The 14,199-nt window shown below is 51.6% G+C and overlaps 1 protein-coding gene across 2 annotated transcripts in view; it reads left to right on the top strand.

Annotated features, from left to right (window-relative positions):
- Nucleotides 1-2,670: 2,670 nt before the first annotated feature.
- The window catches only part of ZNF541 (zinc finger protein 541), a gene marked incomplete at its 5' end in the record, with an annotated part of 28,914 nt that continues 17,385 nt past the window's right edge, over nt 2,671-14,199 (top strand). For both annotated transcript variants that reach the window (XM_084905773.1, XM_084905772.1), the window contains 4 exons: nt 2,671-2,977; nt 7,389-7,632; nt 10,226-12,092; nt 13,884-13,942. In XM_084905773.1, the coding sequence (XP_084761899.1) occupies nt 2,671-2,977; nt 7,389-7,632; nt 10,226-12,092; nt 13,884-13,942 (2,477 nt within the window). The remainder of the gene's footprint in view (nt 2,978-7,388; nt 7,633-10,225; nt 12,093-13,883; nt 13,943-14,199) is intronic.

Genomic DNA, 14,199 nt, shown 5'->3' with positions numbered 1-14,199 from the left:
TCCAAAGTGGGCAAGATCAAGGCAAGACCTTCGAGTTAGACCTTCAGGAGCCATTCCACAGGGGGAGACAGACAACTTCAGTTCTTTGAGAACAAGGTCCTCTATGCTGCCTCCACACCAGGAACCCACACCAGAACAGTCTAGGGAAGGAGTGGGACAGGGATGAGTTACAACGACACAGGCCTCTCTGCCCAGGCATCATCTGCCTTTTTCTTAATGAGGGCTCACTTAGTTGCTCTACTGTTTTCCAGAGTTGCAATAGATGCCACAGCTGGGAACTTTTAAATTCACTAATTCCTCTACTTCCTACAGAGGTCTATTAGATAGTCTATTTCCTCTTGAGTCAGTTCTGGTCATTTGAATCTTTCTAGGAATTTGTTCTAACCTAATGTACCTAATTTGTTGGCATGCATTTATTCATAATATTCCTTTATAATCCTTTTTTATTTTTATAAGGTCATTTAGTGATATTTTCTCTTTCATTTCTAATTTTAGTAATTTGATTGGTTTTTTTTTCTCTCTTTCTTTTTTGGGGATAAATTCTGCCAGTTTAGATGTTCCATAGTTAGATTCTCTTAGCATGGATACTTAAAGTGTGAATTTAATCATTATCTCTTTCTTTTATCCAAATGATTCAAAACTTGTAGTAGTTTTTGAGCCAGAGTCTATGAGGTAGACTCAGACTTTGTCTGAAAGTCTATATTGCTCCCTCGTGAACAGTAGTTTTCCCACGTTGAGTTCTGTGCTGACTCTCCTCCTCACTTCCTCTGCTGCTGTTTCCCTTGCCCTTCAGCCTTGTTTCTGTTGGGAAGTTTGCCACATCAACCTAGTCATCATCCCATGTAGACTGTTTGCCTGTTTGCTTTTTTCTGGTAGTTTTCAGGGTTTTCTCTTTGTCTTTAGTGTTCTGCAGTTCTGCGTGTCAAGGAGTGAACTAGTATTTATTTATTCTGCTCTAACCTTGCAATGCTTGATTATTAACCATATATCTTCCAAGAATCATAACTTTTAAGTTTGGATTCACGTATTCCTGTAGCTCTGGAAATTCCTGCACCGTCATCTCTTTAATGTCTCTCCTATGATCTCCCCTCTTTCCTTTTAGGCATTTCCTGTTAGGCATTTGCTTCTTCTCCATTCATATTTTCTCAACTTCTCATTCATACATTCATTTATTTATCTCTGTGCTGCCTATCTCTTTATTTCCTTGGTTTGCTCTGCCAGTTCATTGTTACTCTCTCAGCACTGTCTAATCTGCTGTTTAACCTTCATTGAATTTTTAATTTGAAAGTCTTGCAATTCTAGAAGTTCCATTTGTTTCTTTTTTTAAATGTTTGCTCTTGTCACATACTGACTTCTTTTCTTACACTATGTTTTGTTGTCTCCCGTGTCCTATTTTTGGGATGTTTCTCTAGGCCTGTGCGCCATTTTTCTCTTTAGTTTTCCTGTGAATGGCACGGCTCCTCTGGGGGCCCAGAGCTGCGTTTCCTGTCACCTCCAGGTCCCAACCTCCAGTGTAATGCTCTTTTTTTTTTTTTTTTTTTTTTTAAAGCCATGAGCTTTTTATTTTATTTTATTTTATTTATTTTTTAATATATTTTATTGATATATTTTATTGATTTTGTACAGAGAGGAAGGGAGAGAGAGAGTTAGAAACATCGATGAGAGAGAGTCATCGATCAGCTGCCTCTTGCACACCCCCTACTGGGGATATGCCCACAACCAAGGTACATGCCCTTGACCAGAATCGAACCCAGGTCCCTTCAGTCCCCAAGCCAACGCTCTATCCATTGAGCCAAACCGGTTTCGGCTGTAATGCTCTTTAATAGAAATATACTCTGAGTCCTATGTATAATTTTATTTTATTTTATTTATTTATTTTTAATTTTCATTTTATTTTATTATATATATAATTTTAAAATTTCTAATAAGCCACATTGAAAAATAAAAGAGGCAACTGAATTTAAATAACAATGTATTTAACCCTCTAGGTACAAAGTATTCTCACTGTAACGTGATCAATATAAAAAGTTATTGTTTTTCTGAACTAGGTCTCCCAAACCCAGTGTGTGTTTTACACTCACAGCACATCTCAGTGTCAGGCCAGGCCCGTTTGAGTGCTTTGTAGCCACATGTGACTGGTGGCTGCCGAGCCGGACAGCGGCTCCAGCCCATAAGGCTGATTTCCCCTTGTGCTCACACCTCTGGCTTTGAGTTTTCTCACTGCTGCTGGCACTTGGGGTTTTAACTGTCTCTTGAGCTTGGCTGTGTATTAAAAATCATCTTTTCTCACATTTCGATGCTGTTTATAGCTGGAAAAGTCAGTTCAGCCCACCGTGTTGCTGGGAGTCCTTCCCTTTACTCCTTATAACCCCTTTATGATGGAAGCTGTTCTTAAGCCCATTTTACAGATGAGAAAACTGGGTCTCGTGGAGCTTAAGTGCCTCCCAGGGTCACGTGGCTATTAAGTGTCAGAGAACAGACCCAAATACAGGTCTGTTGGAATTCCAAGTCCAAGTTCAATCCACTACACTGTGTTGCCATCTTATAATTTTGATCCCGCCCTGTTCATTTTTAGGAATTAGAGACCAAGAGTTCTCTCCTCCCTGGATCCTTCCACAGCTGTGCTCATCTGGGGAGTAATTCTTGGCCAAATCCTGGCAGCAGATAACCATGGACCAGTACAGCCTTGGGGATGACGGCGCCCTTCCATCCAAGATGCACCTCCCTTCCTTATCCGAGGGCCAGGGGCTCAACTGCAGCGACACCCTCAGCCGGGACCTGGGCCCCAGCGCACGAGACCTGCTCTACGCTGGCCTGAGTGGCCTGGACCTGGACCCCAGCCTCCCAAAGCCCGGCGTGCCCAGCGAGGCCCTGGAGGACAATTTAGACGCAGCGTCCCTGTACTCGGGGAAGGACAGTGACTCCGCGAAGGTGCTGGAGGAGTACACAGACCCGGAATCGCAGGCCTCCTTACAAGGTAACGCTGTCCCTCTGGGTCCCGGGGCCTGGCCCCCAGGGGGCTGGCTCTGCATGACCGGTTATGGAAATGTCTCTCCACAGATGAATAGGGAGCAATACCCTATTCCCACTTGGGAATTGCTCCCAACTTCCTAGTGGAGAACACGTGTCACTGGTGCCAGGGAACGATGCTGAGAAAGGGGCTGGTTGGGGATCTCCTGATCTCCCGAGTGGTGTGGGCAGACCTTTGCTTGCATGGGAGGCGTTCCTCTCCGTCGCCACTTCTCAGAGGCTCTTCCCACTTCCAGAATGAGCCGGGAGCCTGCCCACCTGCTGCTTCGAAACTTCCCACACCCGGTGGCTTTACCCGTAAAGTGGGGGGACAGTGACACCCTCTTCCCCCAGAGTACCAGTGAGAGAAAGCAACAGAAGCAGCACGGCCGACTGTAAAGCTCTGGGCAGAGGAGAGTCGTTTTGTTATTTTACCCACATGGTTAGAGTGCATTTCAGACAGCCCGTCCGTTCGTTTTGAAATCTTTCTCTTCAGAGATGGAGGAAAAAGGAGAACTGCTGTGATGAGTGGTTAAAAGATCCCAACAGTTTAGATGAGGAGAAACAGGCCGTCATTGAACCTCCTTTTGCCTTGCCTCCAGGCTTCCCCGCAGGATAAATTCTGTGTTTGTCTCCCATCCTCTTTATGGTCGAGGGAGGTTGCTTCGACGGGTTGACTGACCAGAGCGCTCTGAGGTTTATAGCCACACTGTGCGCCTGGAAGGCACATCTGACACAGCCGCCCTGCGAGCACGTCAGCCTTCATTGGAACGGGCGGCTCCCACAGGGTCCCGGAGACTTGCTGAAGTGAAAGCCTTCTGAGCCCCCACCCCGCATGCACTGTAGAAGGCGGGGCTTGCACCGTGTGGGAACAGTGGCTAAACGTGGCGTCTGAGTGTTGTAGGCAGCAGGCTAGGCCTGGGGTACAGTGATGAGGGTTTTTCAGTGCAGGCCACAGAAATGACCTGTAAAGTGCTGGTAAGTGCAAACATGTGTGCATTATGCTGGGCAGGAACGCTTTAGCTTTCCCCTGGTTTTCTTTTTCTTTTTATAAATATGTCTTATTGATTTTTTTACAGAGAGGAAGGGAGAGGGATAAAAAGTTAGAAGCATCCATGGGAGAGAAACATCGATCAGCTGCCTCTTGCACACACACACACACACACACACACACACACACACACACACTGGGGATGTGCCCACAACCAAGGTACATGCCCTTGATTGGGAATTGAACCCGGAACCCTTCAGTCCACAGGCTGATGCTCTACCCACTGAGACAAATCAGTTTCGGCTTTTCCCTGGCTTTCATAGGGGTCTATGCACCTCCTCCCCTGCAGTGTTACAAATCATTAGTCTAACTCAGCTTTTCCTAATTTGTTTTAAGTATATACATATTTTTTATTGATTTCAGAGAGAAAGGGAGAGGGAGAGATAGAAACATCAATGATAAGAGAGAATCATTGAACGACTGCCTCCTGCACGCCCCCAACTGGGGATTGAACCCTCAACCCGGGCATGTGCCCTTGACTGGAATCAAACCCGGGACTCTTCAGTCCCCAGGCCAACACTCCATCCACTGAGCCAAACCAGGTAGGCCCTAATTTGTTTTAAACTTGAAGTTTTTTATCTCATTTTTGAAAAAGGGATCTACTGAACATTAAATTTTTATTCTTTACACTTCTCTACCATAAATTTAGGTCCATATAAATGCATATACTTACATGAATCTTGTGTTGTTTGGCCATATTCTTGTCTTTAGGTTTCTATAGTCTTTGTGAACAACTCTGCACATCAAGTTTTGCTTTTAGTTAGTTCTTTGGACATCTTTTTTTTTTTTTTTTTTAAATATATTTTATTGATTTTGTACAGAGAGGAAGGGAGAGAGATAGAGAGCTAGAAACATCGATGAGAGTCATCGATCAGCTGCCTCCTGCACACCCCCCACTGGGGATATGCCCACAACCAAGGTACATGCCCTTGATGGGAATCGAACCCGGGTCCCTTCAGTCCCAAAGCCGACGCTCTATCCATTGAGCCAAACCGGTTTCGGCTGGACATCTTTTTTAAAAAAATGTTTATTGATTGATTTTAGATAGAGAGAGGAAGAGAGAAAAATATCGATTTGTCATTCCCCTTGTTTATGCATTCATTGGTAGCTTCTTGTATGTGCCCCGACCGGGGATCAAACCTGCAGCCTTGGTGTATCGGGACGATGCTCTATCGACTGAGCTACCTGGTCGGGGCCCGAACATTTCCCTCCAAGTCAGTTTGCCGCCAGAGAACATACAGTGTTAGAGCTTCTGCAACAATTGCTCTCTGGGAAGAGCCAGTGCCTTCCCGGACCAGTGACTCTGCCTATTTTTCCATGTCCCTGCTAATTTTTCAAAACTACAATTTGTTTTCTAATTTAATAGTTGCTTTAATGAGCATTTGTTTTAAAAGTAACTTAGCAAGGCCAGAGCTTTCCCCTGAGGGAGGCCTGTTTTTCCTCATTTAAACTGTTGGAACCGTTTAATCACTCATCACAGTAATTCTCACATGAAGAAGATGTAAACCAGGCAAGTTAAGTGACAGATGGTCCACCCCAGAGGCACAGTTGGGACAAAAGTCTGGCTCCTTCCCGCTGTGTTTCTCACAGAGACTGCCATCTGGGGTCCTTTAGTGCCGCCCCACCCCCTCCCCCGTGCCCTGGCCTGTGGCATTCAGGGGTCCTGCCTCTGAGCTTCCTAGCCCAATGGTGAGTTCTCAGCTCGCTCTCTCATGTGGGCCATTCCATCCTGAAGACCCTCCAAGGGGCAGAAAGACCTCCCGTGACTCAGCCATCCAACAGATGGTTACTGAGCGCCTACGAGTGCCCGGATGGGAAGACCAGAAGCTGGAGCAGGGAGCCCTCGGAGGCCTGCGTCCATGCCCTGAACAGCTCTAGTGAAGTGACACCAGCTCCCTTTCCTCTTTATATATATATATATATATATATATATATATATATATATATATATGTGTGTGTGTGTGTGTGTGTGTGTGTGTGTGTGTGTGTGTGTGTTTCGTTGATTTTTTTACAGAGAGGAAGGGAGAGAGATAGAGAGTTAGAAACATCAGAGAGAGAGAGTCATCGATCAGCTGCCTCCTGCACACCCCCCACTGGGGATATGCCTGCAACCAAGGTACATGCCCTTGACCGGAATTGAACCCGGGTCCCTTCAGTCTGCAGGCCGACACTCTATCCACTGAGCCAAACCGGTTTCGGCTCCCTTTCCTCTTTTGTCACCAAACCCAGCCCTGTCCCTTGGAGCCATCCACTCCCTCCTCCACACGCTGGCCCTTCAGATGGCTGACATCACCCCTCTCCCCCAGAACAGTCCCAGCCCCTTTGCCGGTTCCTCCAGTGACATCATTCATAAAAATACCCTCTTATCCTATCATTTTACCCAAGGGATGCAGGAAACATGGCAGTTCAGATACACAAGAAGAAGAAAATGAAAATGGCCTGTCAGTTTATCCTCTCTGTTTTCTGAATACATTTCTTTTTCTACAACTGGGACAGTCTGTTTTGCAACAGGCTGCTTTTTCTGGCGTTAGTGCAGTATGAACATCCTTTCGTGCCATGGAGCATTTTTCTCCAGTTTTATCTGCAGTGTGTGTGTCATATACCATTGGCCACTAGGCCGTGGCCCGCAGGCCCCCCTGTCAGGTGTCAGTCGTTTCTAACGTTTGTCCAGGAAGAACAATGTGGCCGTTGAGTCCCTTGCAGCAAACTCTACTTTCATTAATTCCCTTAATTAAAAACCCAAAAGGAGGCCGAAACTGGTTTGGCTCAGTGGATACAGTGTCAGCCTGTGGACTGAAAGGTCCCGGGTTCGATTCCGGTCAAGGGCATGTACCTTGGTTGCGGGCACATCCCCAGTAGGGGGTGTGCAAGAGGCAGCTGATCGATGACTCTCTCTCATCGATGTTTCTAACTCTGTCCCTCTCTCTTCCTCTCTATAAAAAAATCAATGAAATATATATTTAAAAAAAAAAACAAAAAAAACCCAAAGGAGAATCGGCTGGAAGAAAGGATTTAGACTCTTAAGGTGGTGGAGTGTGTGTTTCCGGATTGCCTTTCTCAGAGTGAAAGGATAGGGTGGTCGTGAAGCCCAGCCCATCTTACCCGGGAGAGCCTCAGGCCGCTGCTGTCCCCCGGAGCCTGGCACCAGGCCTGGGTCTCTCCCGCAGGTGCCCGACTGGTGCCTTCTCTCCCTACCCTGGGCCTAACCCCTGTTTTCTCTGGAGGAAAGCTGCTGAAGTGGGGAGTTCCCGGGAGCATGGCTAGTCAGAGCCTCCGGCCTGCCCCCTGACCGCCCGTGTCTGTGACCTGTGCTTTCTCCTCTGTCCAGAGCTGGGGCTGGGCCCGCTTAAGGCGCCTAAAGACACGGACGAAGGAGGCAGGGCCAGCGCTGGGAGCGCCCGGAAAGGGAAGCGGCAGCACAGCTCCCCGCAGAACCCGCTCCTGGACTGCAGCCTCTGCGGGAAGGTGTTCAGCAGCGCCAGCTCCCTCAGCAAGCACTACCTGACGCACAGCCAGGAGAGGAAGCACGTCTGCAAGATCTGCAGCAAGGCCTTTAAGCGGCAGGACCACCTGTATGTGGGCGTCTGGTCTGCAGCTCTGCAGGGGGCAGGGGCAGGGGGCAGGGGCAGGGGGCAGGGGGCACGGGTGTTCCTGTATCTCGTCCACCCCCTCCCAGATCAGCTTTTCCCACCGGCTGCTGGGGCGTCCCACCTCCGTGCTCCCCAGGTGGCTGTCACCTGGGTCCAGCCATAGACTCCCCTTCTCATTCCGCCAGTGCTCTGGACCAGGGGTCCTCAAACTTTTTAAAGTGGGGGCCAGATCACGGTCCCTCAGAGAGCTGGAGGGCCGGACTATATGAACTACTAATTCCTACTGTAACACCTCGGCTGCGCTCACTGCCCAAAAAACCTGGCGGGCCGGATCAGACTCCTCTGCGGGCCGCATGTGGCCCTCGGGCCGTAGTTTGAAGACCCCTGCTCTGGACGGTCACTGTTCCGAGCCCCCACATCCACACCAGTGAGGAAATTGCTGTGCAGTGTGCAGCCGGGGCCCTTGTGCTGTAAAGACACAGAGTGGCTCGCTCCGGAAGCAGTTCTGGGTCCCTGGGTACCCTGCGGGGTCCCTCGGGGTGTCGGGGCGACGGGTCTGGGGGCCAAGAGGAAAGGTATTGGGATAACCTTTGGGCATGAGAGTGCCTGAAACGCCCGTTTCTAGAACATGACAAGGAAGTGTCAACTCTGGTTTTTCTTTTTTAACTCCTTTCTTTTCTTAGAACTCTTGATTTATTATTATTTTTTTTAATTCTTGATTTTAAAAAGAAAGCCCATGATAAGAGTTAGGGGCAGAAGTCCTCTGTTCTTTTTTTTTTTTTTTTTTAATATATTTTTATTAATTTTTTTACAGAGAGGAAGGTAGAGGGATAGAGAGCTAGAAACATCGATGAGAGAGAAACATCCATCAGCTGCCTCCTGCACACCCCCCGCTGGGGATGTGCCCGCAACCAAGGTACATGCCCTCGACCGGAATCGAACCTGGGACCCTTCAGTCTGCAGGCCGACGCTCTATCCACTGAGCCAAACCGGTTTTGGCAAGTCCTCTGTTCTTGATGTCTGGGAAGTGATGCGCTTTTCTTGCTAGTAAGGAAGGAAAGACAGGCTTTTCTGAAACCAAGAGACTTGCACGCGGGAGGTACAATCCCTGGCATTTTTACAGGGGGCTTTGATTAATTCCCTGTTGTTGTTGTTAATCCTCAACGGAGGATATTTCCCCATTGATTTTTTAGTGAGTGGAAGGGAGGGAGGAGAGAGAGAAAGAGAGAGAAACATTGATATGAAAGAGACACACAGTTTGATTGTATCCGTTACACACCCAACCAGGGCTGGGAATTGAACCTGTAACCCAGGTAACGAACCCTTCACTGGGAATCGAACCGAGACCTTTCAGTGTGCAGGTCAATGCTCTAACCATTGGGAAACACTGGCCAGGGCTGATTCATTTATCTTTTCCTTTACCCTCTTGCCCACTCAGACCCAAAGGAAAGGAAGCTAAGTGCTCATGTCACAAGTTGGTAACAGCTGGGCTAGAAATGGGGTCTCCTGACTCCTTCTCCGCTGCTTCCCTCACAGGGAAGCCCAGGGTTGGCCCGTGGGGAGGGGCTTTGCCATTCCCCGGACCTGCCTCAGGGGCCACATTCACAGCTGTCCACAGGGACTGTCAGGAGCCCAGAGGCTGACTTACTCACTGTGTATGTTTATCATGTATTCATGTAGATAGAACTATGATATACACATAATACACATTTGTACTCATTGATATTTGCAGAAATTGTGGGCACATTTGTCTGTTTTCCAGCAAGTGTTCCGATTGGGCATCTGCTCTTTTCTTTTTGCTGCAGGGGTTCCATGCAGCTGTCTCCTTAGACCCGTGGTTGGCAGACTGCGGCTCCCGAGCCACATGCGGCTCTTTGGCCCCTTGAGTTTTTAGCAAAGGCCAGCTTAGGAGTACCCTAATTAAGTTAATAACAACGTACCTACCTATATAGTTTAAGTTTTAAAAATGTGGCTCTCAAAAGAAATTTCAGTCGTTGTACTGTTGATACTTGGCTCTCTTGACTCATGAGTTTGCCGACCACTGCCTCGGAGGAATCCAAGGGGAAGCAAACGCGCCGTCAAAGGAAGGGCGCCCCCGACCAGCGCCTCTCCCGTGCGCCTGCAGAACTCCTGTTCTCGGGGTGCTCAAAGGGGCTCCTTGGGAAAACGGTTCTGTGGCAAGTAAGGCTGAGGCATCGAAGGTGAAGCAGATGCTTCTCTCTCTGCCGTGTGGATTTTAAAGTTTGCTCCTGTGCGTGGTGAACGTCCCAGGAGCATAGAACGTTCTTTCAAAACTTATTTGCCAGCTGAGCCCACGTCCCCGGGGAACAACTCCGGAGGACTGGTGTTCCTGGGGAACCCACTTTGGGGAACGCTGGCCTGGCTTCCGCTGATTTTTTTTCCGTTAAGGGGTTTGCTTAAAGCTGAGGGAGAGGAGCACCCCGTCCAGATGGCTTCTACCATAGTGGGGGCTGAGGGCAGTTCCTGAATCGGGGTGGGGGGGGGCACCCTTGGGGTCCTGTCAGAGGCAGGCCCTCGCGGAGCATGCTGACTTCCCTCTCGTGTGTGACTGCAGGACCGGGCACATGCTCACCCACCAGAAGACCAAGCCCTTCGTGTGCATCGAGCAGGGCTGCAGCAAGAGCTACTGCGACTACCGCTCGCTGCGCCGGCACTACGAGGTGCAGCACGGCCTGTGCATCCTGAAGGAGGCGCCCGCCGAGGAGGAGGCCTGCGGGGACTCGCCCCACGCCCCCGAGGTGGCCGGCCCGCCCGCGCCCGGCGGCCTGCGGTCCCTGATGCCCCCGGAAGCCAGGTCCCCCAGCTCCCTCCTGCCCAACCGAGACCTCCTGCGCTGCATCGTGAGCAGCATCGTCCACCAGAAGATCCCTCCTCCCTGCCCGGCCCCGGCGGGGCCTTCGGACAGCAGCGAAGGGAGGAGCACGGCCTGTGCCTGCCCACCCTCATCCGGGCCCTCCTGCACCCCAGCGGGCACCCCCGCAGCCCCAGGAGCCCCGGGCACGGACGCTCCCGAGGAGCCGCGTCCCCCGCAGAAGGAGCCCGGCACCGACCTGTTCACCGCCGTCCACTCCCGGCCAGCAGAGACCGGCGGCCCCGACCCGTCTGAGCCGGAGCCGTGGCTGCTCCAGCTCCCACCCGCCCTGGAGGGCTGGCCGGAGGGTGGCCCCCTGCCCGCCTGCCTGCCTCTGTTCCGGGGCCAGACGGGCCCCTCCGGCTCCCAGCCATCCGGCCACAACCTCCAGTGGCTCCGGAACCGGGGCCTGTCCGGCTGCCCCAAGAGCAAAGGGAACAACGTGTTTGTGGTCCACAAGGCGGCCGCGGGGCAGTCCCCCGAGGGCCCGGACTCCGGCCCCGGGCCCAGCAGCGCCTCCCGCAGCCGGGAGCCCTCCCCCAGCTCCGGCCTCAGCCTGGAGGACCTGCTGCCCTTCGCGCCCTCGCTCCCGAAGGCGCCCGGGGAGGCCTCGGGGGACCCCAGGCACGCCAGCGGGGAAGACGACGGCTGGGCTTCCAAAAGGGGCCAGTTTGACGGTGACGCGTTCCCGTGGCAGAGCCCCGGGGAGCCGGGCCTGCAGGACGCCCAGAAGCCGGGCGGGCTCCCGTCGGACGCCGCCCCGCTCCTCCGCCAGCTCTTCCTCAAGTCGCAGGAGTCCCTGGTGAGCCACGAGCAGATGCAGGTGTTCCAGATGATCACCAAGTCCCAGCGGCTCTTCTCGCACGCCCAGGTGGCCGCTGCGGCCTCCCAGCTCCCGGGCCCCGAGGGCAAGCAGGCCGCCCTCACGTCGGGGACGTGGTCGCAGCAGCCCCCGCCGCTGCCGCCCAGCGCCGACTCTCTCCACGCGGGGCCTGGACACCCGGAGCCCGAGGGGCCCCCGGTCCAAAGGAGGAAAACCGCACCTGCTCTCCCCAGGGCCGCCTCTCCCGGCGGCAGCGTGAAATGGGACTCCAAGGGAGGGCCCAAGGCGGCCACCGCCCCGCCGGCCCTCACAGCGCCATCCCTGGACCCTCCCGAGAACCCGGACCTCCCCGCTCTGGCCAAGCAGCTGAGATCTGCGAAGGGGACTCTGGACCTGGGGGACGTGTTCTCGCCCGGCGGCCCTCCGCAGAGCCAGGCAGGTGGGGACCAGCCGCCCGGAGCCCCGGGCCCCGGGAAGCAGGCCCAGGCTGAGCACGGCGCCGCCTCAGGAGCCACGAAAGGCGACAAGGGCTCGGCCTGCACCCGCGGCAGCGGCGGCTACCGGCTCTTCTCCGGCAACCCCAGGGCCCAGCGCTTCTCCGGCTTCCGGAAGGAGAAGGTGAAGATGGACATGTGCTGTGCCGCCTCTCCCAGCCAGGTGGCCATGGCCTCCTTCTCCTCGGCCGGGCCTCCCGCGGATGCCCCCCGGGACTCCAAGTCCAAGCTGACCATATTCAACCGAATCCAGGTACCGCAGGGGTCAGTGTAACCGCAGGGCTGAGCCCCCATCACCGCTCTGCCAGGACATTTCAGCCCCAGAGAACCCCCACTTAGTTGTCACCCTTAATCTCCCACTTCCCCCAGCCCCCGGCCACCAGGAATCTACCTTCTCTCTTTCTCTCTCTGGATTTGCCTGCCCTGCACATTTCATACCGTTGAAATCACACACTGCGTGGCCTTTGTGACGGCTTCTTTCACTCAGCGTGGTGTTCCCAAGCTGGTCCATGCTGCAGCACACATCGGTGCTTCCTTGTCAGGGATGAGTAGTATTCCTTTGTGTGGGCACATCGCGTTTCGCTCATCGCTCATCATGGACCCTTCTTGGTCATTGTGACGAGAGCCGCTGTGAACACGGTGTCCATGTTCTGTGCGGGCATGAGTTCATTTCACTTGGAATCTACCGAGGAGTGGGGTTGCAGGGTCAGATGGTAACCATGGTAACTATGTTTAACCATGTGAGGAGCTGCCCGGCAGTTTTCCAAAGCAGCTGCATCGGTTTAATTCCCACCCACAAGCAGTCGAGGGCTCCGATTTCTCTGAGTCCTCTCTGGCACGTGGTCCCGTGTTATCACAGCCTTCCGCGCGGCTGTGCAGTGCTCTCTCCTTAGGTCTCATTTGCTTTGCTCTGCTGCCTAATGATGTCGAGCCTCTGTGTGCTTATTGGCCATTCGCAGGTCTCCTTTGGTTCAGTGTTTATTCAGATTCTCTGTCCATTTTTTTTTTTAATTGATTTTTAAAGGAAGGGAGAGAGGAAAACGTTGATGTGAGTGAGAAACATTGATTGGTTGTCTCCCATATGCTCCCTGACCAAGGAGTGAACTTGAAACCCAGGCGTGTTCCCTGATCAGGAATCGAACCTGCAACCTTTTGGTGTACAAGACAATGCTCCAGCCAATTGAGCCACTCAGCCAGGTCTTTGACCATTTTTAAATTGGGCTATTTGACTTTTTGTTATTGAGCTATAAGAGTTATGAATACAAGTCCTTATCAGACATATATGACTTCCAAGAATTTTCTCCCGTTCTGTGAGTTTTCTTTTCACTTAAAAAAAAAAAAAAACGTTTTTTATTTATTCTTAGAGGAGGGAAGAGAGACAGAGAGATAGAAACATTGATGAGAGGGGAAACACGAACATTGACAGCTGCCTCCTGCACGCCCCCTGCTGGGGGATCGAGCCTAAAACCCAGTCATGTGCCCTGACCGGGACTTGAACCAGTGACCTCTGGGTGCATTGGTCAACACTCAACCACTGAGCCACAACAGCTGGCTCACTTTCTTTTATATATATATATATATATATATATATATATATATATATATATACTTTTTAAAAAATATGTTTTTATTGGTTTTTTAGAGAAGAAGGGAGAGGGAGAGATATATAGAAAGAAACATGGATGTGAGAAACATTAATCTGCTGCCTCCTGACCAGGATCAGACCTGCAACCTGGGTATATTCCCTGACCGGGAATCAAACCAGTGACCCTTCCATTTATTTATGCATTCATTGATTGTTTCTTGTATGTGCCCTGACAAGGGATCGAACCCAAGACCTTGGTGTATCAGGATACTGCTCTAACCAACTGCGCTAGCCCACAGGGCGGGCTGTCTGGCTTCTGTTGTTGGTGTCATCCAAGAGACCACTGCCTAATTCAAGGTCGCAGAGAATTACACCTGTATTTTCTTCTAGGCGTCGTAGAGTTTTAGCTCTTGCAAGCCTCATTTCTGATATGTTGGCTCAGGCGTATCTTTTCTTCAGGGTGGAAATATCTACCGGCTCCCCCATCTGATGAAGGAGGAGAGCATGGCAGGTGGATGGTAAGTTCAGAAGTCCCTCCCCCTCACCTCTGGGGGAGCACAACCCCTTCTCTTCCATGTGCTGGCCCTGGGGCAGCGAGCTCTGGATGTGTCAGTCTGATGAGGTGTGCCCCAGGCCCTGAAGAATTGGGGTGTCGTCTCCATTTCTTAGGGTTCATCTAGAGTTGTCAGTGGAGGAGACTTACAAAAGAAAAAAGCTGGAATCAGTGATCAGGGACAGAGTCCCATTCTCTCATTCTTCCCCCCCTCCCCCCTTC

Source organism: Pipistrellus hanaki (assembly GCF_964339955.1).
Source record: "Pipistrellus hanaki genome assembly, chromosome: 15".
NCBI classification, from domain to species: Eukaryota; Metazoa; Chordata; class Mammalia; order Chiroptera; family Vespertilionidae; genus Pipistrellus; species Pipistrellus hanaki.
This window is presented reverse-complemented; position numbering and strand designations above follow the sequence as displayed.